Raw genomic sequence first — 27,906 nt, forward strand, 5'->3', positions numbered from 1 at the left:
TATGAATAAAGTCACTGGTTTTATTGAGCAGCTCAAACTAGTTCTGAAGGCAACTTTTAAAGAGGCGTTCCAAACAGCTTTTGAGCAATTACAGCCTCCCACAAAGGCTGTAATAGTACATGTTAATGTACATGTAATTCTTCGTTAAAAGTCAGGCTCACTAAATAAAGGCATTCACCTTTTATATTCTTCTTTGCAAGTAATAAAACAGTATAAGATTTTCAATACTGCTGCACAACTAAGTCCATTTGTGTGAGGTCTTCTTATTTACTGATTCTGCTCTATAAAAATGGGAGGTCTCAAGGTACCAGAGTTTATTCATAGCCAAAAATAACAAAAAGATCTCTTATTCTCCTGAAATAGGAAATTTTGTTTTCTTAGTCAAAATAAGAAACAATTTTAAAAGTTCTTTTTAAAAATTGAGAATTTTGATGAAATTCATTTATTTCAGTAGAATAAAACTATAAGCAGCATGAAAATGTAAAGTGCTACATAAAAGCCCAACACATAAAATTTGAAAGGTTTCATTGGCTTAAACAGTGAAAGGTGAAACAGACATGTGTTTTTTCAAGCATGCTATTTAACTTCCTTGATATGTAGTTATGTGCTATGTTGGTCAAAGAAAAAGCCATGAGTTAACTAAATCTGAGCACTAGGGGAAGGAGTCCCAAGCCTTCTCCTACCAGATTACGCACCCAGGTTTGGCCTGATGTTGCAAATAAAGGTTAAAGTGGGGCTTTAAAAAGGGGTTTTCTCAAGAGGCCACTCAGATGGGGTGTGACTAATAATGGCCCCAAAGACCAATTTTGTTCATTAACTCTTCAACAGGGGTCCAACAGTCAAGGGTCTTTAGGAGCAATGTGAGCCAAAAGGGAAGGAGCGAGATAGGCCACTTTCAGTTCTCTTGTGGCACAGCGGGTTAAGGATCCAGCATTGTAACTACAGCGGCTTGGGTTGCTGCCATGGCTCTGGTTCAATTCCTGGCCCAGAAACTTCCACATACTATGGGTGTGGCCAAAGAAAAGGATATGCCTCTTTTTTTTTTTTTTTCCTTTTTTCGCTTTTTAGGGCCACACCTGCGGCATATAGAGGTTCCCAGGCTAGGTCTAATGAGAGCTGTAGCTGCCGGCCACAGCCACAGCAGATCCGAACCGAAGATGTGCCACTTTCAGATATATGTATCGCGTGCTAAAACAACCCCAACACAAATAGATGGCCTAGCAGCTGATGGATGAGGGAAGACAAGGCAACTCAGACAGAGGCGGCTCTGGACACTGCAACATCTTGGCTAAATCAGTTTGAAGGTACAGGTACGCCCCACAGAAACATGCAACAAGATCACACAGATTGACAGGCTGGCTCAGTGTGACCAAGACGAAATAAAGGGAAGATTGTTCCTAGCACATGATTAATCTCAGCATAGGTTACAAGCATGAAGATTTCCTTCTTCTCAGATGATAACATTCCCTGGTCTTCCCAGGTGAGTCAGGGTAGGAGACCACTGACCACTGACACACCATTTCTGATATGTTACATTCCAAACCAAGACTTCATGGTATTTCCCTATGGCAATAAAGTTATAAAATGGTAACCTGTAATTTTCCTGACATATGAGGTCTTCATAAAGTCCTTAGGCTTTTTAGACTTTACCAACTTCAGCTGTAGATATAACAGAAACAATCTGTAAACACTTTAAAGATGCAAATTTATTAAAATTTAAGAAAACTATGTATTATACCATAGTATACAGCACATTCTTATTTTATTTTTGTCTTTTTGCCATTTCTTGGGCTGCTCCCGCAGCATATGGAGGTTCCCAGGCTAGGGGTCCAATCGGAGCTGTAGCCGCCGGCCTACACCAGGGCCACAGCAATGTGGGATCCGAGCCGCGTCTGCAACCTACACCACAGCTCAAGGCAACACCGGGTCCTTAACCCACTGAGCAAGGCCAGGGATCAAACCCGCAACCTCATGGTTCCTAGTCGGATTCGTTAACCACTGTGCCACGACGGGAACTCCACATTCTTATTTTAGATGCAGACATAAACTGGCTATAGAGTTAAAAAAGAAATTGGGTCTGATAGTTAATAGAATCAAATCCTAACATAGCAGGAGTAAAAACCAAATTTGCCTTAAAATCATTTTACAAATTGTTTCCATCTTGCTCATAGTTTCAGTAAAGACCACATAAGGACTTTATAAATACCTTCCACCAGAGTATTCAAGATACATTATGGACTAATATTTGTGGCCTTGTCTAGAATCTAAACACCATTTACAACACTGAGCTGTTTAAAAAAAAAAAAAATTAACTTCCCAATGCACTTTTAGAGCATAACCTATTTGAAAGCTGGGAAGTGCCTGTATTTAAGAATTAAATCTTTATTAACAATACTCTCAGGAGTACCCACAATGCAGCTACTGAATGTGCTGAGGGCAATGTTTTCCTGTGTGATTTTATGTTCTCCCCAGGCATTATTTATGATGATAAAATTATCTACTAGAGTCTGTGGAGCTAACTAGCACTAAGTTATATATTGATTTTGCACTGAAAATTATCTCTTGGGCTTTGATTAGGTGGGCAGTTCTAACTAGAGGTTTTTCTAATTTCTATCACTGTTACTTGGGCCCTGAGGTTTCTATTAAAACGGTACGTGAAATAGTTCAATATTATGCATGTTCCTGGCGTCATTAAATTTATAGTGATCATAAAGTTAGGCATATAATACATCTCAAAAGCTATACAATTCAAAGCAGAACAAACATTCAAATCTTAAGACCCTCCCATTTAACTTCTGGAATAAAAGCAAGTGATTTCTTGGTTTGGACCCTTCCTTCCTGAAAACAAAGATCTATGGAGGATTGCTTTCCTTCTTCTAAAATCTTGTGTGGCAAGTGGAAAGAAGGAGATAACGGCATATCAAAGTGGTCACAAAGCATTATTCCTTCTTCAAGTAACATCCAATTGTAAAGATGCAATCTCATTTTCCCAGAAATATTTGACCAAAATAATTATTTTAACCAAAGAATGTTTTGGACACAAAGTCAAACGCAGAATGGGCAATCCCACTATGTTTCATATGAGTACATTTTATGCAAGCTCTTTGAGGGGTTTTATTTTCCCTTTTCAACTCTTACCCCTCTATCATTCTACATAAGTAGAAAGAGTACTCAATAAAGGGTACTGAGTAACTAGTAATACTCACTGGAACTTAAAATACCATCTTTTGTCCAACAATTTCAAAGGGCTATACAGAAAAGTATCACAAATTTACATAAAGAAAAGCTGAGGCATGAAAAACAAGTTATTCCCCTGTAAAGCAGGTCATACAGAGACAAGGGACTTTGACTTCAGTCCCTTAAACTAAGCAGGACACAGTCTGAATGTCTAACTATATTTATACTGAATTTATAAAGGATCAAAAAAGGAATGAAAGGTAAATACAAAATAATCTTTTTGTAAACAATTCTTAGATTATACCCAATGCAGAATGTTTAATGAAGCAGTTGAGTCACAGCTCTTAAGACACAAAACCGTATTATATCTCAAAGTCAAATATGTACTCATTGGCCAGATATATTCGTCGGAATATAAGAGCTGCCAATGCCAAAGTTAAGATGACAATCAATACAGCGGATCCGCCATGATCAGTGTGGTTGTCTCTTGGCTGCTGGCCCTGGATGACATCTGGTGACGGAGACGACCTTCTTTGACTCTGCTGCTGGGCCCGGCGCTGTCGAGGGCTCAGGGAGGTATTCTTAGCTGCAGGTTGGGCAGGTTGTTCAGGGGATGCTGCTGAGGGGTTCTGGACTCCATACTATAAAATGTTAAGAAATTCTGTTTGAAATTGGCAAAGAAAACGTGTATACATGCAGGCTATCTATTCAACAGTACACAGAATTTCAGAGCACTAAATAAGACCAAAGGCAAAACTATCAAGAATTCTCTGAATGCTGAGATTAATAACCTATCCTCTTGAAAAAGCCAGCAACACAACTTATTCTGAGTGCTCACCAGGTGGAGAAGGAATTCACCAGCAACAAGTAAGACAGGGACGGAGTTCACCCATACTCTCCATAGACGGCTTTCTACAACTCGAACAGTACCTGCTAGGCTTCTGGGTACCTCACTTCTTTCAGGAGAGTCAAGGAAGGAAGCAATTTGATTTCTATTTCCCATGTAAAAATTAGCCATTCTCAACGTTAAAAAGGGCAATTCTCAACAATGTTCTTCCTCCAATGTTATCTTACTACATCAACAATCATAGAGAATAGGAAATAATTTGAAACCATAATAATGTTTTCACAATCACATTGTTATAAAAATTAGATGTGGTTGTCAAGTCAGGCTCACAATTCCTATCACCTGAATTGAAAACACGTCTAGAACCATTTACTGTGTGTTTGAACTGTGTTACTTTATGAATATAAAGTATGATCTATGGTCTAAAGTACCTTGAATATGTGCTGAAAAAAAATGTGGAGGCGCTTATGGGCGACTCAGTGTATCCTCTACCTTGGCACACTGGTTACCACCTAAGGTGCTGGATATCAACTGCTTTCTACCCTTTCAATGAACACTTGGTCAAAGCCTAACTACAATGTAGTACCAAGTGATTCAAAGTCATAAATGTTTACAGTCAAGAAAGCTCTACAAAATATGAATTCTATTTTATTTATATACATATAGACACCTTAATGCTACCTCTAATAACCCAATAGCCTTTCTTGTATTGAAAACAATTTTATACTGAAGTGCCAAAACACTTTCAAACTAAAAATGTATATCCTTTCAAAGAAAAAAAAAGAATGCGTATTTTATTCAGAATAAACGGCTGCACCTGTCACATATAGAAGTTCCCAGGCTAGGGGTCGAGTCAGAACTACAGTCTCAACAACCAAGGATCCAAGCTGCATCTGCAACCTACGCCATACCTTATGGCAATGCCGGATCCTTAACCCACTGATCAGGACCAGGGACTGAACTCACATCCTCACAGACACTGTCAGGTTCTTAACCCACTGAGACACACACAACAGGAACTCCCAGAATAACCTTTTTTTTTTTTTTTTTAAAGGGCTGCACCCAAGGCATGTGGAAGTTCCCAGGCTAGGAGTCAAATCAGTTTCACCCGCCGGCCTAAGCCACAGCAACAGCAACACTGGATCCAAGCTACGTCTCTGACCTATACCACAGCTCACAGCAATGCTGGATCCTTAATCCACTGATTAGGGTCAGGGATCAAACCCACATCCTCCTGGATACTAGTCAGGTTCCTGACCACTGAGCCACAACAAGAAGTCCCAGAATAACTTTTTAAACTGAGTAAGTAAGATTTTAGGGAATTCCTGTTGTGGCTCAGTGGTCAGGAACCTGACCAGTATCCATGAGGATGTGGGTTCAATCCCTGACCTAGCTCAATGGGTTAAGGATCTGGTGTTGCTATGGCTATGGTGTAGGCTGGCAGCTGCAGCTCTAAAATGTCACCTAAAGTCACCGTTTTAAGGGACTGTTGTCCTAAATATATTAATCATACTAACATAGGTCGGAAAAGCAGTTCTAAATAGTTATGACTTTTTTAAACTTAAATTTAGGATCTTCAAAGGGATATATTGATTGCAGTATTTCTAACGACTAGCATTTATACACCATTGTGTGTCCTAAGCACTTTATATCATTTTTTGTTGTAGTCTTCACAACTACTGAACTACATGTTCCTTGTACAGTGAGGAGTCTTAGGTTAAATAACTTGCTTAGGATCACACATCTACAAGGTGGCGAAGTCAGCCTGGTAATGATAAGGTTCCCTGTTTTAGTCAGGTGTAAGATCAGGATAGTGTTCTCCCCTCAAACCGATGGAAAAAACAACATGTATAAAAGAAAAGCTTTAAGATGCATCAATCTCTTGTTCTAGTTTCTGGGTTGACAATACCTTCTTTTTTAATTTTCCTGAAGAACCCATTTCCCTATAAGCCTTGTGTACTTTTGCTCTAGCAGACACTTTTGTCTTCTTGGCTGAGCAGTTGGAAGAATGGGAGATTTCAAGTGTAATGTAGCTGCTGCCTTGGCTACTGTAACTCCATTCAACTCCATAAGTATTAAATCGCAACGTGGCACGGTGTATTTTATACGTGTTTTTTTTTCCATCAGTTTGGACCCAAAGGAAACTGAATTATCTGGAGTTGAAGGACTAATTGGACTACATTTTGGTAGTTCAGATTGAACTGCAAATGGGGATTGAGTTGGCCCTAGTATTTTCAAAATGCTATATGTAAGTTTGGTGCTTAATCAATGCTTAATCTTTGCCATTTGCCAAAACTTGTCCAAATAAACATATTACAGATTGAAGACTTAGTCATAATAGTTTCTATTCCCCTCATTAAGATGAAGTGACCATTTCTGGGCACATAAAATATATGACATTTGTACTTAATTTAATTTAAATACATATTAAAAAATCACAGGCACAGATAAGTCTTTGTAATACATATAATTTTTTAAAAAATAATCTAGAATAACCAGCATCTGTGGGGGAGATTTGTGTTTGAAAAAAAAAATTTTTTTTCAAAATAAAATTGCTTATGCAGAACCTCAATTCTTCAGAAGAAAAAAATCTGATAGGCGTTCCTGCTGTGGCTCAACATAATTATGGCAGTGTCTTGGGAGAGCTGGGATGTAGGTTCGATCCCCGGCCTGGCACAGTAGGTTAAAGATCCAGCATTGCCACAGCTGTGGCTTGGGTAGCAACTGTGGCTCGGATCTGGTCCCTGGCCCAGGAACTCCACATGCCCCAAGGCAGCCAAAAAATAAAAATAAAATAAAAATTAAAAAATCTGATACACTGAAAGAACATAAATCAACCATCAATATTTATCCCCACTTCTATATAACTAAAAACTCTGCATCAAAAAGCAACAGATGGCCCAATGTTATCTGCTGTATTTAGACTTTGGGCAATCTCTCACCCCCTCAAGGCTAAAAAAAAAATGGCTTATCTAGGATTTGAATGTACAAAATCTCAGCAAATTTATATTTCACTTGCATGTAAAGCCAAACCCAGGTTTCAATTACCTCCATTGAAATAAAATAATATAATCACACTTGGAGATAATTTGTATTAACTTGAACTTGTATTCAATTCATTGCTTGTCAGTGTTTTAACCAGAATTGTTATCAGTTAATTACTTATCTCAATGAAAAAGAATTTTGTTTTAATGTACTTGAAAATCAAAATGGGTGCTGGTCATTTTTTCAGGTATAGAAATATCAAATGATTGTGTGGAATATCAGGAACTAATATAGCACTAATATAGGTAAATTACACTTCAAAAAACAAACTCATAGGAAAAAAAGTCAGGTTTGTGGTTACCAGAGGTGGGTAAAGGAAGGGGATCTGGATAAAGGTAGTCAAAAGGTACAAGCTTCCAGTTATAAGATAAATTAGTACTAGAGATGTAAGGTACAATATGATTAATATAATTAACACTGCTATTTATTACAGAAGAAAGTTAAGAGAGTAAATCCCTAGGAGTTCTTATCACAAGGAAGAAATATTTTTTCTTTTTTTTTCTTTTGTCTTTTCTAGGGCCACACTTGTAGCATGGAAATACTTTTTCTTTTTTCATTTATTTTGTATCTATGAGATACTAGATGTTCAGTAATTATGGTCTCATTTTATGATGTACGTAAGTCCAATCATTATGCCATACACCTTAAACTTATACAGTGCTGTCAATTATACTGAAAACTAGAAGAAAAAATGAGAAAAAAATCAACATGTAAAAAAGTACCGTAATAGGAAAACAACTATTTATGTATCAATTTACTAACTTTCTTGATTTCTTTACCTAGTATTCCTAGTTTTTTTGTTGTTTTTTGGTTTTTGCTTTTTAGGGCCTCACCTGCAGCATACGGAAGTTCCCAGGCTAGGGATAGAACTGGAGCTACAGCTGCCAGCCTACACCACAGCCACAGCAACACCAGGTCCAAGTTGCATCTGCAACCCACAGCTCATGGCAATACTGGCAATACCCACTGAATTTTTAGCTTGGATTTGACCCCTAGTCTGAGAACGTCCATATACCAGGGACTGAATCTGCATCCTCATGGATACTAGTCAGGTTCGTTACTGCTGAGCCACAACAAGAATTCCCTAGTATTTTTTAAAAGTGCCAATCCTCAGATTCATTTATTCAACCAATAAATTCGTATTGACCATCTACTATATACAAAGCACTATGCCAGGCACTGGAGATACAGTGCAGTAGTAAGAGAGCCCTGTTCCTCAAGGAACTTACATTTTGGTAAGTGAAATAGATAATACACAACTAATTATAAAATAAATTACAACTGGAATAAGTATTACTGGAATATGCAACAGGGAATCTGACACAAATTTTAAAAAGACTAAAGAAGGGAATTCCCGTCGTGGCTCAGTGGTAATGAACCTAACTAGTATCCACTAGGATGTGGGTTCAACCCCTGGCCTTGCTCAGTGGGTTAAACCATCCGGTGTTGCCTCAAGCTGTGGTGTTGGTCACAGAGGAGGCTCAGATCTGGCATTGCCCTGGCTGTGGCATAGCCTGGCAGCTATAGCTTGGATTTGACCCCTAGTCTGAGAACGTCCATATACCGCACGTGCGGCCCTACAAAAAAAAATAAATAAATAAAGACATAAAATAGACTAAAGACAGATTTAAATACATCACAAATATTAGGAGACTAACCTTACGGGTGATAAAATAACACTACCCTCCACCTCTTTGTGATAGGGTGATTCTATTTTCAAAAAACTATTTATGATATAAAAAACAATTAGAACTCTAAGGGTGAAAAGCAATCTGAATTTTTAAAAATATTTCAAGCTAAAACATACACTGACTAAAATTAGTTCACTATATCCCTCTGTAATTCATACAACTACATGGGGAACACATAAAAATGACTGACCTCTTAGCATACACTTTTTAGTATATCTCCATCTCCAGTCCCCTAAGAGCTTCCTTTGGAGCACTTTCTCCCTTGCTTTCTCCAACCCTCTTCTTTCCGCCCATCTCACTCTCTGAATGGGAGAGGACCACTCAGGACTGCTTGGACCCATTTTATGATAAGTTATTTCTGTAGAAGTCAAATCTGTATTTGCCCAGCTTCTATTTCAACCTTCCTTACCCTTTAAAATCCTCTATAAACTGGAAGGGGTGGGCAGGGAGAGATGTGGCTATTCAACCAAACAATCTGGTACCAAAAAAGACAGTTCGTCTCATATATAGAAAGTCAATGGTTTCCCCCATAATCCTAATTATTTAGCAACAATCCAGTCACATTTTCCTAATCTGTCTCTGTAATGACCAAGGTCCATTACCACCAATGTTCAGGTAATAGGTCTGGGCATAATTAGTAAGACCCACAGCATCCATGTAACCTTTCATTCAGAAATTAGACACTTACTATGTGAAAGGTAGCACTGTCCAACAGAACTTTCTGAGATAATGACAGTGTTCTGTACCTATGCTGTCCCATATGGTAGCTACTAGCCTCATGTGCCTATGGATTATGTGAAATGTGGCCATGGTAACTAAGAAACTGAATTTTTAGTTTAGTTTAATTCTGAATAACATAAATATAAATTCGGATCACCACATGTGGCTAGTGGCTACTGTACTGGACAGAGATAAGTCTAAAGCAAATCTTTTGACTCCAGGCCTTTAAGCCAGTACCTTAATGCAGCTTACCAAACCTGCCAAAGATAAGTGCTTATTTAGAAAGTGGCTAACATACGTGTATTTAGTTTTATTCAGAGTCTTGCACTATATTGAAACTAACTTTTCAGAGAAGACATAGAATTCTGAAAGGACAATAGGACCTAAAATTTTTTAGTCCAGCTTCATTTGACAAAAAGAAGGCTCAGAAAATATGAATAGTTTGCCTTAGATACTATAATGCACTACAGGGAGTGCTGGGCTAGAATCCAACTGTTAGGAGAACCAAAATAGTCAGATTTTTTTTATTCTTTAAAAAAAATTTTTTTAATTTCAAATATTTTGTCTAGAGGTCTCTTCTCCCTACTGCAAATAATGACAATGGTATAGATATAGATATAGATGTAAAGATAAGCACCATACCGATGTACTTGCTGTAGCACCCTGGAATGTTGTAGGTATATCATCCTGTAAATCATGCAGTGAAAAAGAGTGATTTAAGTCCGACTCGGTAATAGTCTTTCCGGATGAATTGACTTCAGCCTATAAAGAAAAAAGATCGACCCAAGAGCAGTGTCACAAGAGGAGATGTACAGAATAACCTATGACCTACTAAATTCTCTCTTGGATTTATTTTAATTGCTACCTTAATATCAACTATTAATCAGTTAAGCTCTGAGCATTCGTGTCCAACACTGTGCTACGTATTTTAGGAAGAGGAGTAGGCAATACCTATTTTCAAGGAGCTGTTACTTGGTGAGGGACAAAACTAACACTCATGGTTCACAACCCACTCCAAAAAACTCTGAAAACTAAAGTTTTTTTGTAATTTTCAGGCAAGGTCTGACATGTGAGGCTATTAACAGTCCTTACTGCACATAAGTGTAAATATTTCCAGGTTTCTATGAGGGTTTTTTTGTTTGTTTTTTTTTTTCTGTCTTTTTGCCTTTTCTGGGGCCTCTCCCACAGTATATGGAGGTTCCCAGGCTAAGGGTCTAATTGGAGCTATAGCTGACGGCCTACACCACAACCACAGCAACGTGGAATCCGAGCCGCGTCCGTGACCTATACTACAGCTCACCACAGCGCTAGATCCTTAACCCACTGAGCAAGGCCAGGGATAGAACCCCAAACCTCATGGTTCCTAGTCGGATTCATTAACCACTGAGCCACGACGGGAACTCCTATGAGATATTAATAGATTTGATTATAAGGTACTGCAACAGATCCCACTCTGGGTTAGTACAGGTTTAATATTTTCTAAAATCTGAAATTCTGATGTACAAAAGACATCTGGCCCTAAGATATTCAGAGAAGTAATGAGGATTTGAGGAATCCTCAGAAGGAAGAAAATACCCAACATATATTAAGTACCTCCTCTCTCAGGCACCACAATAAAATAGAAGGAAAAAATTCTCCCAAGAACTGGACAGAGAAGGATATAAAGGACATAGAAAAGTGGAGAAAGGAGAGAAGGTAGCATGATGCTTAATGCAAGTTGACTTTTTTTTATGGATCTAATTAAATTCCAGAAGTAATCATTTGTTCAGCTAAACAATATGCATAACAAAAGGATATGAGAAATACGTCAAAATCTTTTTTTTTCTCTCTTTTTTAAGGGTTGCACCTATGGTATATGGAGGTTCCCAGGCTAGGGATCAAATCAGAGCTGCAGCTGTTGGCTCACACCACAGCCACAGCAACGCCAGATCTAAGCTGCGTCTGCAACCTATATCACAGTTCATGGCAACAAGAGATCCTTAACCCACTGAGCAGAGCCAGGGATCGAGCCCGCATCCTCATGGACACAAGTCAGGTTCCTTACTGCTGAGCCACAATGGAACACTAAGTCAAAATATTAATAGCAGCTATTTCTTGGGGATGGGATTATCTCCTTCTTATTTGTTTATCTATATTTTCTATAATAATAGTTAAAACTTATTAAGCACCAAAGATACTTCTAAATGCATTCATTTAAGTGAACATTAACTTAATCCTCATAAGAATCCTATAAGTGCTATTATTATTTACAGATGAGAAAACGGTACAATATAAGTAATATGTCTGATGTCCTACTATTACTAATAAGCACCAAAGCTGAGATTTGAACCCTGGCATTGTATACCAAAATCCAAGCTTTTAACCATTACTATGCTATCTATCTACAATGTTTCTGTGAAAATGTATTACCGGTTTTGTAATAAGAAAAACTATTTGTAAAATCTTTGTGCAACAGGAGTTCCTGTCGTGGCTCGGTGGTTAACAAACCTGACTAGTACCCATGAGGACGCGAGTTCTATCCCTGGCCTCACCCAGTGGGTTAAGAATCTGACGTTGCTATGAGCTGTGGGGTAGGCTGGCAGCTACAGCTCTGATTCAACCCTAGCGCAGGAACCTCCATATGCTGCAGGTGGAGGTTGAAAAAAAAAAAAAAAAAATTCTGTGTGCAACAGGACTATATTGTTTTACTTTCTATGCAGAGCTGGCAGTAAGCAAAAGAGATACATAATTAGAATTTATTTACAAATCTACAGTACCTTAAAACTGATTTGTCTAGCCAGTTCCTTGGCTTCTTCATCAGCCTGGCTTGAATCACTTCCAGATTTTAAAGGTAATAGGACATCCTTCATGGCAAAGCCACATCCCTCACAGCAAAAATCCTGTGATCTGGTAGGGAATAATTTTTTTTTTGATGGTTATAAATCAAATACTTAAAAGTTAATTCAAGACACTCAAACATTGAATGATTCAAAGAACACTGGACAACTCCATATCACATTCATCTACACGTAAATTAGGCAATTTTGGTAATAACTGCCAAACAAATACAAAAGTTAGGTTGACTTTTTTAAAATCATGGTAATGATATCTCAATTTTTTAAATCTAAAATTAAAAAAAACCCAGAGCTTAGATTTCATTTTTTCCCAATATACTATCTAAAGAAAAATAAGCTTTAGATCTACAAGACAAACATATAAACTAACTACACTGTACTCAAGAATAACACATCACAAGCCTACATTAAGTCTATGAAAAAAGTCCATTATAAAGCTCAAACCATCTTCAGCAGAAACAAATATAAAACAGAAAGAAGTCAATTTAAAACAGCATTTACATCTAGGGGAAAAAAACTCATAAATCCTTATCTAAATAGGACAACTTGAAAGATAGGGAACTCATCGAAAATCCAGACTGAAATTTATCATTAATTACAATAAGTAGAAGCTCAATCAATCTAGGCTATTTCCTAAAATTTATCATCAATTATAATACGTGGAAGCTCAAATCAATCTAGGCTATTTCCTAAGATTGATTTTTTTCTACTTTCCTTTTTTCCTTTGTATGACTAGAAGTAAATACATATAATGTAGAAATATATGTTGTTACATTGATAAACTTTTTAAAAAACTATTTTGTCATATTTCTAGTTCAGCATAATAGAAGCCTTAGATGTTGAAGAATGTAAACTTATAAGTTCACATAAACAACATATAAATGTAAATATTGTATTAATTTAGTATTCATTGATGAATATTTTTGTTTCACCAGAAGCAGCACTGCTATCCATATCCTTCTAAGAATCAGTTTTATCCAAATTATTTGCCTTAAAATGTGTTCACTTTTAACTGAGAAATCAGATGAAACTTAAAGGAGAAAGTTTATTCTTAATATACTAGTCCATTCACAAGAGTAGTACACTATCATGGCTGAATGCAAAATCATGTCCTTAGAAAGCCTCTATCATAGACTAAGAACCTAAAATATATACAGAGAGATGTCTAAACAAAAAAAAAGGGTTTTTTTGTCTTCTTTTTTTCAACCAGGACATGAAATGAACTGGATAAAAGTATCAAGATAGAAAAAGTCAACATAGGAAAATCAAATAAAAACAAACACTATATACTCAAAGTACATATTACAGTTTGTGAATAGTAGCTGCCAGTAAGGTACTAGCCCTGAACTTGGGAATAAGGTTTAAAAGGAAAATCTGACAAAACAGGGAATCTATCAAATCGTCCAGACACTAAAATCTACCTGATTTAACAAATAGATTAAATCTACGGAGGGCCAATTTTGGGCTGTGTAGGGTAAAATATACTATAATTAACATAATATGTCTGAAGAGTGGTAGGCAGCAAAGTCCAAAACAGGACAATGATCAAAATCAATAATTAGTCTCAGCACTATGCAAAGAAGAGGCTACTTTGGATCCAATGACTAATCTGAGTTATACAGACAGAATGCACCTGAAGAAACCAAGGTGGCAACATTACTGGGAAACTGTAACTTGATAAAGAAAATATCTGCTTTACTCCAGATCATTTATTAAGCACTTGCTATGAGGCAGATGCTACAAATACAAAGACGATAAAGTGGATTCCCTCCCTGCCGTCAAGGAGTTTTAAAAACTTGTGTGGAGCATATGTATATATGTACACTCTCTTACATCTGGAATACTGCCCAAGTGGAGATAAATGACCAACTACTTGTTAAAACTTGGTAGCATGAAATCAATTCTCTAGAGTCTGTCTGGTCACCCTTGGGAAAATTTATACAACTGAAATTCTAAGAGAGCAAAACTAAGACTCAATCCCAAAGAGCCAAGTTAAGTTACAAAGAGACAGAGCCTATCTCCTAAGAACAGTATTCAGATCTTAACAAAGAATGAAATGCAAAACTTACTTTTTGGCAAGGGCTCTTCTTTCCTCAGGTGTATAATCTAGAGAACCTATGGCTCCCTCTCCTTTTGTTGGCATAAATCCAATGATGGCTAATAATGCTGTTCTTACTGAAATAAAAAGTAAACATCAATCTTAAGTTGCTTTGTAAAAAGAACTGCGTTTACCCTGGAAAGAGAAAAAAAAAAAAAAAAGAAAGAAAGAAAGACTCATAGGGTTTTACTGAAGAGGTACAGGTAGGGGGCTGTATTAAAACGATAAAAAAATCTATACAAGGAAAAGCACTTTTATTATTTATTCAATAATATCAAATTATTTTATTATTTATCCAAAAGAGCTTCAATCTCAAGATAGAGTATTATACTTTATGATTATGGAATGACTAAAGTTATATGAGATTTATATTCACTTTAAATACTTACTACTCCATGAAGGCTGCCAAGTCTCTGGATGATGTCCTGAGATGCTCAAACAGATTTTCTTGCCTACTTCAAATCGTCCATTAGCCTTAGGAATAGATAAAGCATTAAAAAATTATACACGTGTTTAATGTTTTATACTTTATAAGTGTAAATATACTTCACATATAAATAATTTTAAAAAGATAATTGTTAGAGAATTTTAAGAGTGGAACTCCAAGGTGACAGATTTTTGTCTTCTGATAGATACTCCACAAATATTCGTTGGATTCTGGATGAATAATAAAAGCTGTTTTTATAACTTGTTTAGCACTTTTTGAAGCTAAGCTACACAACTGACATCTAAATAACTGACATATAATGACATCTTTGTGCCTAGTACGGTGCTGGGCTCTGGGAAGGATCTAAAAGAGAAGGCTTGCAGAGGCTAGGATAAAACCTAAGGAGTCGGTGTCACTTAACCAGATACTGGTTAGGTAGGGTCTGAGATGGCAGTGATTCTCAGAAGGATGATGCAATTTCACATAGGAATACAGAAGTGAAAAATGAGAAAGAATTTCAGTTTTGTCTTGATAGAAGAGCTACTGATGATGTCCAACAGGCAGGGAGAAATAGAGACATGCTGATGCCAGAAGAAGATAACATATTTTTGGTACCTGACTTCACAGAGGCGATCACTAAAACCTTTTCACAGCAACAAGGGAGAAGAGCTATAGTCTGAACTCATAGAATATCCATACTTAGAGGAGGGGGAAGGAAGAAGAAACAAGAAGTTAGAATACAAGTTCCACGTGGGCAGAGACTTTGACTTACTCTCAGCTACACCCACGGGGTGCATGACATGTTTAATAAATATTTGTTGAATGAAAGCTGGAGAAGACTTTTCAAAAGAGAGGAAGTGAACCAGAAAGTGCAAACAGTGAAAATCAGCATATATGACCATTCCGTTGGTGAACAGCTGCTGCCCCAACTACTCCCACCGGTTCCCCTGTGCACCAGCCCTCCCTTCAGACCACTTGGCCCTCCCCATGATCTAGCAGCTAAAAGAAGAGACACAGTAGGGCCCTTCTAGGGCCTCCTGCTCCGGCCCTACTGCCAGCATTAATAATTCTCAGCATTCCCCATATTTGTTAAGCAGCTTCTATATGCCAGGAACTTCTATATGCCAGTGTGATTCTATTTACCATAAACATTTTTTTTGACAAATGAGAAAACTACATTTCAAAGAGATTATGTAATCTGCTGGTGGTGTAATGGAAATGGCACCGGCCAGAATCCAGGTCTGCGTGCTCTAAAACGAATGCTCTTTCCACTACACCAAACACTATAGGTTAAAGCAAAGTTAATTTGGTAGTGATGAATATCTTTTCTTTCACCATTTGCTATCCCATGTGTATCAGACGTTTAACTTAAATGGAATAGTGTGAAGACAGAAGAGGTGGCGGGATTTCTCAAACTGGTCTCTGAGATTGGCGTAGTAAGCATGTTTCAAAAGAGTGCCACAGGAGTTCCTGTCATGGCTCAGTGGTAATGAACCCAACTAGTATCCATGAGGACACAAGTTCAATCCCCGGCCTCGCTCATTGAGTTGAGGATCTGGCGTTGCTGTGGCTGTGGTATAGGCTGGCAGCTATAGCTCCAATTCAACCTCTAGCCTGGGAACCTCCATATGCCCTGGGGGCAGCCCTAAAAAGACAAAAAAAAAGAAAAAAGAGTGCTACATGTGGGAACCAGAACCAGAATACCACAGGCTAAACTAGAGTAAGGATGTCTTAAAGGTTATCAAAGAGAAAAATATTTCAACAACCTCAAATGGTAGCAAAGAGATGTAAAAGATTTTTGAGTTTTGCTTGCTTCTTTCAAGGGTAGCGGATAGTTAAACACACAAATGAAAAGAAATGAAGGAATGAAAGCTTAACCATTAAGAGAAGGATTTACAAATGGAACAACCTCCCAGAAAAGATGAGAAAACTGGATCAACAGCTTTCCTTCACATGGAGATAAAACATGTGAAGATATAAATTCTAGGATATAAATAGTAATAGCATAGCTAACATTTATTGAGGATTCCATGTCAGTTATTAAAAGAGCTATACATAAAGATGAAGAGCAAAGCCTAAGAAAGGTGAGAAGCGGAAGGAGATAACGTGATAAAGAGGAACAACGACAGTAACCACCCTTTATTGAGGACTTACCACGTATCAGACATTGGCCTAGCACTTGGCAAAAATTTATTTCATCCTAACCACACTATGGCAATTGGCATATTAGTACTTCTCAGATGCTCTGACTTCCCAGAATTTTTTTTCCCCCAGAAAAAAACATAGTCCAAGGTCTGGTTTCCAAAAGCAAAATTATAATAATGGTCCATTTTATTTCTTAATGAAAATGAGTATGCAGACTACACTTTACAACCACCATGAAGAGTTACTTCAGAAGCATTTCAAAAAGCTAAGAACTCTTACCGTTAGGAGAATAATGCTTGGTGGTTTCATGGGATACTCTGGTGGCAGCACTATTCGTCCATGATAGACTCCTCCATCAAAATCAGAATCTGGGGGCCCTCTAACTGTGAAATGCCATTCAAAAAGGTTATCCTGAACAAAAATAACCAGCAAGGAATCAGTTAACATTTAAAAAGTCGGACTGTTTTTTATCAGTGAGTATTAGAAATATTAGTAGGTAAGAAAAATTAATATTTTATATTATTGCTAGGACATTATCTAATGCACAAATAAATGTCAAGTATAAAAATTATAAATAAAAGCTATTTAATCTAGCTTTCATATCCCATAAGAGCTGAAATCTCTCTCTTTCTTTTTTTTTTTTGGTCACACCTGCAGCATGTGGAAGTTCCTGGCCCAAGGACCCAAGGCTCAAACCTACAAAACAGCAGTGACCCAAGCCACAGCAGTGACAATGCCAATCCTTAACCCACTGAGCTGCCAGGGAACTCCAAGCTGAAATCTTTTTTTTTTTTTTTTTTTTTTTTTTTGTCTTTTTGCCATTTCTTGGGCTGCTCCCGCAGCATATGGAGGTACCCAGGCTAGGGGTCTAATCAGAGCTGTAGCTGCTGGCCTGCACCAGAGTCACAGCAACGCGGGATCTGAGCCGCATCTGCAACCTACACCACAGCTCACGGCAACGCTGGATCGTTAACCCACTGAGCAAGGGCAGGGATCGAACCTACAACCGCATGGTTCTCAGTCGGATTCATGAACCACTATGCCACGACGGGAACTCCTATTTTTTTTTTTTTTTTTGAAATCTTTTTTAACAAATGCATTTAAAAACATCTGAGGAATTCCCATTGTGGCTCAGCAGGTTAAGAACCTGACTAGTATCCATGAGGATGCAAGTTTGATCTGTGGCCTTGCTTAGTGGGTTAAGGATCTGGTGCTGCTGTGAGCTGTGGTGTAAGTTGCAGATGTGGCTCAGGTCCCAAGTTGCTGTGGCATAGGTGGCAGCTGAAGCTCTGATTCAACCCCTAGCCCAGGAACTTCCACATGCCCCAGGTGTGGCCCTAAAAAGACAAAAAAATAAAATTTTTTAATCTTAACATTGTTATATATTTATAATTATAGATTCACATATTTCATTATATTAGCTCCATTAATTTTCTTCAAAAAATCTCTCTGGGAGCCCTGAAGTTTTAATGTAGACTAAGTGCTTTCTTGACCATTCCAAAATTCTTCACTTGAGTGTCTTCTGGGTTTACTAGAATCTCAATCTTCCTCTGTGGGTTTTTTTTTTTTTTTTTTTTTTTTTTTCTTTGTTTTTTTTGTTTGGTTTTTTGGTTTTTACATTATTTTGTTGTGGTTTATTGTCAAAAATCTTGCTTTGAAAGGAATACCAGGAAGAAAATAGATTTAGTTAAACTGGAAATTTATACTTGCATTCCAGTTAGTGATAGCTATTATTTATATAATCAAATAATCTATTATAAATTTAAATTATTTTAACAAACATTTATTTATTTATTTATTTGGGCCACACCTGAGGCATATGGAAGTTCCCAGGCTAGGGGTCGAACTGGAGCTGCAGCTGCTGGCCACAGCCACAGCAACACAAGATCTGAGCCACAGTTCAATGCAATACCAGACCCTTAACCCACTAAGCAAGGCCAGGGATCGAACCCACATCTCATGGATACTAGTCAGGTTTGTTACCACTGAGCCATGACAGGAACTCCCCAAACTTTTAAAAATTATCCCTCATAGATGCCTAAAAGCTTATTAATAAGTGGTCAGTAATATTAACACACATGCTATTACCATCATCTTCCAATTATTATGCACTTACGGTTTGCAAAATATTGGCACATACATTATTACATTTTATTATCGCTATTACCATGAAAACCACACTGGGCACATTTAAATAACCTCCTTTCACAGATGAGAAGACTGAAGAGAGGCAGAGACGTTTGCACAAAAAGCCCTATCTACAGACACCCCTCAAGGGGCTAAATCTTCCAAATTGTAGAGTCCAGTGTTCTTTCTCCCTCATCCTCAAGCTCTAAAATTAACTCAGTATATGAGGCCATTTTATAGAGATCAGAAATCTACTTCTTCTAAAATGTCTAATTTTGAATGGCTAACAGAAATACTCAGTGTACACCTGAAATTAACACAACACTGTAAATTAACTATACTTCATAAAGTATGAAATTAAAAAAAAGAGGAAAGAAATACTCAAGAGATATAGGAGTAAAATATATCAATAAATCATATCAAACACATCTGAAATGACTAAAAACAGTGAGAAAACAATTTTAAGGAACTTGTTTAAATATTAAAGTATTAAAATCCATATGTTGAAGACAGAGATAGAAACTAACCTCTAAAGGCTGTGCATGGTAATGATCTGTTGGATCTTTCAATTCTGCTGCTTCTTTCATTAAACGCTTAACAGCTAGAATAAAATTCATAAGGTAAAGACATTTAAAATATACTTTTCAAGTGATTAGCACAGTTTAACAAACCTAATGAAAAAGTTCCCACTTCAACAAAAAATGTGTAGAGGACTAGCTCAGCTGGGCATATGATTTAATTATGGGATAATCGTAATAAGAGTGGGAAATGACAGCTAGGCATTAGAAGAGTTATATATTAACTTAAATATATAGCAAAGTCTCATGATGACACTACTTTTATTTAGTAAGTACATATATGTATTTCGTATATTGTATCACTCAAATATTAATTCCTGTAAACTTCAAAACAACTCTGAGTTAGGTGCTATTTTTATCCCCACTTTCCAGATGAAGAAACTGAGACATGGAGAGACTTGAGAACATGTTCAAGGTGACACAGCTAGCTGGTAGAGGACAGAGCTAGGATTCCAACACAGGCAGTCCAACTCCACCCTGTTAAAATATCTGTATTAACAAAAATGTGCCCTATGGAACATGTTCATGAACAGTAAACCTCTTACATCCTCAAACTCTTAGGACCTTCTATTCACTGTCTTGCATTAACACAATGGCACTGTCCTGCCTACAGGGGTCCCTGAATCTCCACAGTCCTAACTGAATTCCTTTGGAAATGATTCTTCAGCTTAATTAAAACCTCCAACCCACTCAACCCACAACTTTCTTCACCCCCACCTATACCTATATTCACTTCCCTCTTTATCCACACTCTTGGCTTTTAAAAATTCCTCTTTCATACTCCCCTAATAAAATTCAATTCCAGCTGACCCAACCCAAGCATCTTCTTATATGGAGTCTATACCCAAACAGCTGAGCATTATTGAAGGGGGTTTAAAAAGTCAGAGACAGGCACACTGATGCCATTATAGGTATTATCAACAACCTCTACAGGGACACAATGCCACCCGATGTTCCTATATTTCTCTAGTAAGCCCTTACCCAACCCCCTCCAACTAGCGCCCAAGACTATTTCATACCTGTTTTCTCACTTCTCATCTCCCTCTCTTCCACCTCTTTCAGTTAATGGCACAGAGTTTTATTCCCATGATAAATGAATGTTAGCAGCCTAAGAGTCTACAATCTTACATGTATCTGTACCCTCTTCATTGTTTTGCAAAGGTCAATCCTTTGATTCCAGCCTCACACCCTCAAGCTTCAGCTGCTAAAAAGTTCAGGATACTAGTGTAGGATACAGGCTAGCAAAGCCAGGGAAATGCCAGGCAGCCAAGGCTCTCCAAAACTCTGCTGGAGAACCAACTGCCAAAGCTCAATAGGCTCTGAGGGAGGAATGCACCAGGTGGGCACCTAATCGGAGAGCAGACAGAAGAGAAAAGGGGTCAGGTACTGACATCCGAAAAAAAGGCAGTATAGGAATTACCCAGGTAGATACAAGCAGAGGAAACAATAACAGTAAAATGTGCGAAGGGGACAGGTTAACTGAGAAGCAGCTCTCACACGCATACAACCAAATAGGTTGGTAATGTATCAAGATTTTTGCATAAAATTTTATTTTAATCAAGGGTTCCTAAGCTGGAAAAAAGTTAAGTCACTATCCTATTCCATAACTATAAATATTCTTTTCCATCTCCTAATCTAAACTAAGCCTATAGGCAGAGAATTTGTTCATACGATCAGCAAATATTTATTAAGATCATACTAGATGTTATAGCTACAACCAAAATAAAATATAGTTTCTGTTATCAAGGAGCTCATAGCTTGGGAGGAGTCAATACAAAACAGCATGATAAATATTAGAAACATGGACATAATGAGACACAATCTTTCCCCAAGTTCTAGACACTAGGCTCTGTTCAATTCTTTGAACACTACTTTTTCTCTACTTCAGACGGTCTGTCCTATATACCAGTTCCTCCGCTGCAATGCTACTCCTCCCCCCAACCCCCACCTCATCATCTAGTCTAGCTCCCACCAGGCCTTTAAGAAATTTACTCAGGAACATCTTTCTGACACTTTTCCTTTGTCCACTGAGGGGAGTGACTAGGATTCCCATCTGGACCAATAAAAATCCCTGAGGAGTCCTGGGAGGAGAGTGGAGACCAGGAATGATCTCCAGTTATTTCTAATGGTCAGTTAGGTTTGGAAACCACTGCCCTAGAAACTAGGTTGAGTCCCCTTGCTCTAAGTCCTCATACCACTTTAAAATTTATGTTTCATAAAATTCATCTCGCTTGTAATTAACATCTGTTTTCCTGCTCAACAAATCTATGTCACTGCCGTGTCCTCAGGACTTAGCACATAGTAAGCACACTCAAAATTTTGTGTGTGTGTGTCTTTTTAGGGCCACACCCACAGGCATATGTAGGTTCCCAGGCTACGGACTGAATCAGAGCTGTAGCCACCAGCCTACACCACAGCCACAGCAATACCTAATCCTTAACCCACTGAGCGAGGCCAGGGATCGAACCCGCGTCCTCATGGACACTAGTCGGGTTCATTAACCACTGAACCATGATGGGAACTCCAGCACACTCAAATATTAGTTGACTGAATTTTACTGTCTTCCCCCAACAAAAGTCTTTCCAAGGAAAAGGTAATGGTTCTCAAATTTATTTGATAATAAGATAAAACCCTTTGTTCAAAGAAAAGTTTCAGGAGAACCTCAATATATAAAACAGATAACGGCAGCTCCCACCCCCCAGTGGAAGGGCCTTCAGGCTATTTATCCCCTTCCACCTATTCTAAGGGGCCCACGGATTAAAAAAAAAAAAAAAAAAAAGATTGAAAACCCCTGATTTACAGGAAGGTAAAAATTTCATTCTTTTAAGTTAATGTTATTAGATACAAATAAAATAATGGAAGCAGTTATGAAATTAATTAGTTTAACTTCACTGCTGCAGTCAGCAATCAAAGATGCCAAGGAGACACTTTTTCCTTCATTCCTCATCAGCAGGCTGAATAATGATTAAGCTGAAGAGGTCAGATTTTATGCCATTCCATAACTTTATCACATTTTCTCTGCCTCTTCCTCACTCAGCTCAGTTCAACAGGAGAAAAGAATGCAAACACCCAATGGATATTATGCAAGATGTATGAAAGGGTCGTAATTGCTATAAGAAAGAATGTAAAGGAACAATCATTGACTCAACCACTAAACATGTGGGTTTTATTAGTTCACGAGCCACACAGGCACATGTTATGTGAGAGCCAAAGTACACAGCCAAACAGAAGATTATTCTAGTGTTTTTACAATCTATTTTTTTGCTGAAACAACATACACCATTGAACACCTTGGTGAAAAAGAACGTGGACCCTAGAATTAGAGCTGTATTAACTCTGACATTTTGTAGCTCTAAATCCTCAAACAAGTAAGTCGCTTAACCTATTCTGCCTCAAAGTTTATAGCTGTGAAATGACAGTCAATAGTTTCATCACATAATTCTTTTCTTTTCATCCCTCCCTCTTTTCAAGGTCAGAAATGAACTGGGATTAAGGCTCTCTCAGTGAGTCTTCCTGGTTCAAATCCAGGCCTTTGGCGTATGTAGCTGGCCACACAGCATGGCTCCCTGGCTCCCAAAGAGAAATAGCACAGCTATGAAAGAGTCAAGATTCAAAGCACAGCCTGGAAACTAGAGCCAGAGAGAGCATAGTCTGCCACTCCTGATACTCCATCTCTTACGACCTTAAGGCTCATAAGAAAACCTTCCACTCCAGCCCCTCTTTCACCTCTTCACAAGATTATCAATAAACTCTCTAACCCTGGTAAGATAAGATGTGCCAGGAAAGGTAAGGAGGGTGGAGAGCTCCAAGCTCTAGGTTCCGTGGGTCTCCCATTTGCATTCTGCACATGCCCAGGGAGCTAACTGGACTTTGGAGATAAAGCTCCAGCTAAAGGGATCTTACAGGTCACTGTCTTTCATGCCTCTGTTTCTCTTGGAAAGCAAGTATCTCAATATCATCAATCTCCAAAGCATGGGTAAAATTCAGGAGACAGATTTATTGAGGATGTGAATCCAATGTCATGCTTTCCAACTGCCTCTTCCTGCTCCCATAGTGAAGGCACTTAAGGAAATATTCAAGGACTAATATTTCTGCCCAGGTAGATCCTGCAAAGGTATCCATTCAACATTTAAAGAATATCTGAGTCATGGAAATAGAAGAATGACCGAGACCTGCTTCTTGCCTTCAAAAAGCTTGTAGTGAGAGAAAGACAGGAAAACACAAATACAGACCAAGTATGTACTTGTATAGAGACCACCTTAGTCTGCTTAGGAAAGCCAGGCAAGGTTGAACCTTAAAGTAGCTTGAAGAATCCATAGGAATTTCAAATGGATGAAAGGGAAGGCATTCCAAGCAGAAGCTCCAACAGGGACCAAGGCATGCAGGTGAGAAGAGCTGCTTCATCTGGAGAGGCACTAAGGCAAAATGCATAGATGGTGAAAATGCAAAGGAGCAAAGGCGTGGTAGGGGATGAGGCTGGTGAGGGAGGCAAGCCCTGCACACCAAGCTAAACAGTTTACTTTGAACTTTATCCACAGCTATCAGGAAGCTACTGAGATTTTTTTCAATTTGAGGAGTGATTTAATCAGTTTTTGTTTTGTTTTCATTGATCTGGTAATGATAACAACTGGTGAAATGTGTGTGTGACTGTGTGTCTTGGCACCTGTGCGAAAATGCATGCATTTGTGTGTGTTTCAGGGTAGAGGGAGGAGGAACGGAGTAGACCAAGAGATCATCGATGACTCCCAGGCATTCCTGTCAATCCTCAGGATAAGGAAGGTTACGGTGAGGTGCAAGTTGAGTGGGGAGAGAAAACTGATTAGTTTAGGGCTTGTTTTTTATACCTTGTAGAGTTTTTCTTTTTTTGGTCTGTAAGAAATTTGGGTCAACATGTTAAATCACCATCCTTAAGATCCATGTTATCTACAGCCTGGGAGCTGGGGAAAGGATCTGAATTGGACATTAAAGCTTGAGAATGATTAGTGTTAAGGGCAGTCCACACCTTGGGCATGGAGAGTTAGCTCTTAGCTTTCTAATGATGGTAGAATCTGTGTGCACCAATCTCTTACGCGCTAATCACTTGCTGAATGTGCCCAGAGGCTCCTTGGAAAGAATCCCGCCAGAGGAGGTTCTTTACACATCCACCTCCCCACTTTGTACCTACTACCTTGGCCAGAATAGACCCAAAAAGAGATCAGGGAGCTTTATCTAGAGGCAACTACCAATAGGCTAGTCAAACACTTATGGAGTGGCCCCACACACAGCTCTGCCCACAAGCAAGGACCATTCCAGAAAAATCATAAAAACAACTCCACATCAGACAGAGAGGAAAATGGTTATTATATCATTCACATTGTGCAGTGTTTTTAACCACATCCTTTCACACGTGCATTACCCTGAAAACACAGTAAGACTGCAAATAAAACATAAGAAGGAAGCATTTTCACTTTGCCTCTCAGCACCTTCAATAAGTCCCGTATTTCATCTAATTCACCTTCTCCATGAACTCCAAATGATCTGCGCAGTAACAGAAAAAGGTTAAAAAAAATTCTTTTTTAGAAAAGCAACACTACCTTTGAGGAAATGAAACCCAAAACAGGAAGCAATTTATTACACAGCTAGAAGCATGTCTACCAAAGCTCAGCCAGCTGACAACAGGTCATATAGTCTGGAAATGTACAACATTCTGAAGAACTGTAAATGCTTATCACAATCTCAAGCACGGCAACATCAAAACTGAGCAATGTCCTCTGACAACAATCTTGGGACTCACCAATCCTCCATTCCAAACTGCACTATTACTCACATTTTCATTATTTTCTGGATATTCCCCTAACTAACTCAGCTGTCTTATAGAACTTGGTACATGTGACCAAGCAGCCACCCTACTTTTTTATACCGTATATTTTTATTAAAACCTAGCACATGGAGTTCCCGTCGTGGCGCAGTGGTTAACGAATCCGACTAGGAACCATGAGGTTGCGGGTTCGGTCCCTGCCCTTGCTCAGTGGGTTAACGATCCGGCATTGCCGTGAGCTGTGGTGTAGGTTGCAGACGCGGCTCGGATCCCGAGTTGCTGTGGCTCTGGCGTAGGCCGGTGGCTACAGCTCCGATTCAACCCCTAGCCTGGGAACCTCCATATGCCGCGGGAGCGGCCCAAGAAATAGCAACAACAACAAAAAGACAAAAAAAAAAAAAAAAAAACTAGCACAATCCTAACAGTTGAATCATTCTAACACCTAACCTTAAAATTAAACTTTTCTTTCCCTCTTTCTCTTTGATCCACCTCTGCCTCTTTTTTTCTGGTGTTCTTAAGAGATGGGCTGGGGGCAGGGGTCATGAATTCACAGAAAGTGAATCTATAAATAGCCTTCGCCAGATTTTTAAATGTGTCTATGCCCCGCCCCCAAAAATGTTATGACCTATTCTACACTTGGTTACCTAAGAACGTTTCTTAGTCTGACAGCACTCAGGTTAACAAAGCTCTATTCAGCCAGTATTCTCCGGCTTTTCTGGAGGCTTTGCATGTTTTTAAGATATTTTTAAAAAATCAAGGACTCAAAATACTCTTTCCAGGGGCACGCTAATCTTGCTGATTCTTACTAAGCTGCTTCTTTGGAAGGGGAAAAAAGTGAGCAGCAAGAGTTGGTCAAACCATCTCTAATGTTCTAGGATTATCACTTACAACTGAAGTGTAGAGTTTCTCCTCCTAACACATTTATCAAGGTACGGAAAGAATAAATACCATTTTATAGAATCCAAAGATTTGTTCCAAGCCTGTCTTAATCTGAGAGAGCTGGTTACTTTTCGTGCATCTTTATAATACACTAGTAAAGAAGTGGAGGCTGGAATTGTTTGGCTGCTTCCGTGAGTGACACAGGGGCATTAAATACAGGAAAGGAAGTTTTTATGTCTGAATATGGACATATATCATACTCGTCAGGATGGCAAAAATCATGGTTAGCTCTACTAGTTTTCTTAGCTTTTTGGTTAACTGGTTTGGTCCAGAACACTTCCTTCATTCTATTCACCCCAAATCCTGCAAACAGAACATTTAAACTAAATCCTCAAAGGAGAGTGAATCAAACAGCTAATAAAAGTCCGGTGGCGGCGACGAAGAAGGGCTAAAGGCGGTGTCCCGGGCGCAGGTAGGGCAAGAGGCTGTTAACTATTACCCCAGACATCACCTTTACACCTGTTCTCAGCGCCGAACGGATAACCCAGCTCTACGCAACGAAATGGAGGGAAGGGCAGTCGGGGTGCGGCGGGCAGTCCGCAGGTTTCGCAGCCGATGCCCGCCCGATCGCCTGGCTCCGCGGCCTGCACCACCCCGGCAGGCGGCGGCCTCGCGTAGAGCGCGAAACCCGGAGCTGAGCCGCGAGCGGCGGCTGACCGGACGAGACCGCGGCGCGGGGCCCGGGATCCCGGGTCACTCCTCCCTCCCGCCCCGTGCGGCGCCGCAACCCGCCCGCAGCTCCGCTCACCTGGGCTCTTCAGGTTGTAGCGAGTCTCCATGGCAGGTCGCTGGCCCGGCTCCGGTCTCCCAGCCTGCCGCCCGCCGCTGCCTCTGCGCGCCGCCGCCGCCGGGGTGTCAGCGCGGCTCCAGCAGACCCGGCCTGGCCGAGGAGCCTCCGCGGATGCCGCCCAGCCCTGGCGGGGACTGCGGCCGGGGTGGGAGGGCGCGGGCGGGGCGCGGGCTCCGCCTCCTCCGCTGCTCCCCCGCCTCCCTGAGGGTCGGGCGGGCGCCAGCGCCGGCCCGGGTGTCGCTGAAGCCGGGCGCGGGCTGGAGGTCAGCCTACTCGCCTGGCCGCGGGCCCACCCCCGCCGCGGCCGCCCGTCCTGCGTCACCCGCCCTCGCCTGGGTTTTGTGAAGTTACCCTGACGTGGCAGTCGCTTCGTGGCAGTCGGTCGCGCGGCCGCTGGTCACTCCGCCGGCCCTGCGAAGCCGGCTCCGGGATCTGCGAGAGCGGGCGGCGCCCAGGTCTTCCTCTCGCCCGGGCCCTCCGGAGGTCGACCTTCCGCCCGGCCCATCCAGGGTCCCCAGGAAGTCGCGGGGCTCAGGCACGGCCGGAAGCGTCCTGGTCCTCCTGGTGGCGGGAGGTGTGGGCCCGGGCCCTGGAGACCCCGTTCAGAGCCGCCCGCGGCTCCCAGGTCCTCTTGCACCCCGCCGAGTGCGTTTTAGATCAGTAGCTGTTTGGAGTGGAAACAGTTAAAGTA

At 39.8% G+C, this 27,906-nt stretch overlaps 1 protein-coding gene across 2 annotated transcripts; it reads right to left on the bottom strand.

The window, feature by feature from the left end:
- UBE2J1 (ubiquitin conjugating enzyme E2 J1) lies at nt 1–27,362 on the bottom strand. Of its 2 annotated transcripts, NM_001077219.1 has the most exon segments (8): nt 3,540–3,818; nt 10,123–10,242; nt 12,237–12,366; nt 14,384–14,489; nt 14,802–14,886; nt 17,264–17,395; nt 19,639–19,712; nt 27,174–27,204. In NM_001077219.1, coding segments are annotated over 8 exon segments (957 nt in total).
- Nucleotides 27,363–27,906: the final 544 nt, after the last annotated feature.

The sequence above is a fragment of the Sus scrofa genome, chromosome 1, assembly GCF_054392235.1.
Source record: "Sus scrofa isolate SSC_HxYL_T2T_F1_AM1 chromosome 1, Sscrofa_HxYL_maternal_Yorkshire_Landrace_v2.0, whole genome shotgun sequence".
Taxonomy (NCBI): domain Eukaryota; kingdom Metazoa; phylum Chordata; class Mammalia; order Artiodactyla; family Suidae; genus Sus; species Sus scrofa.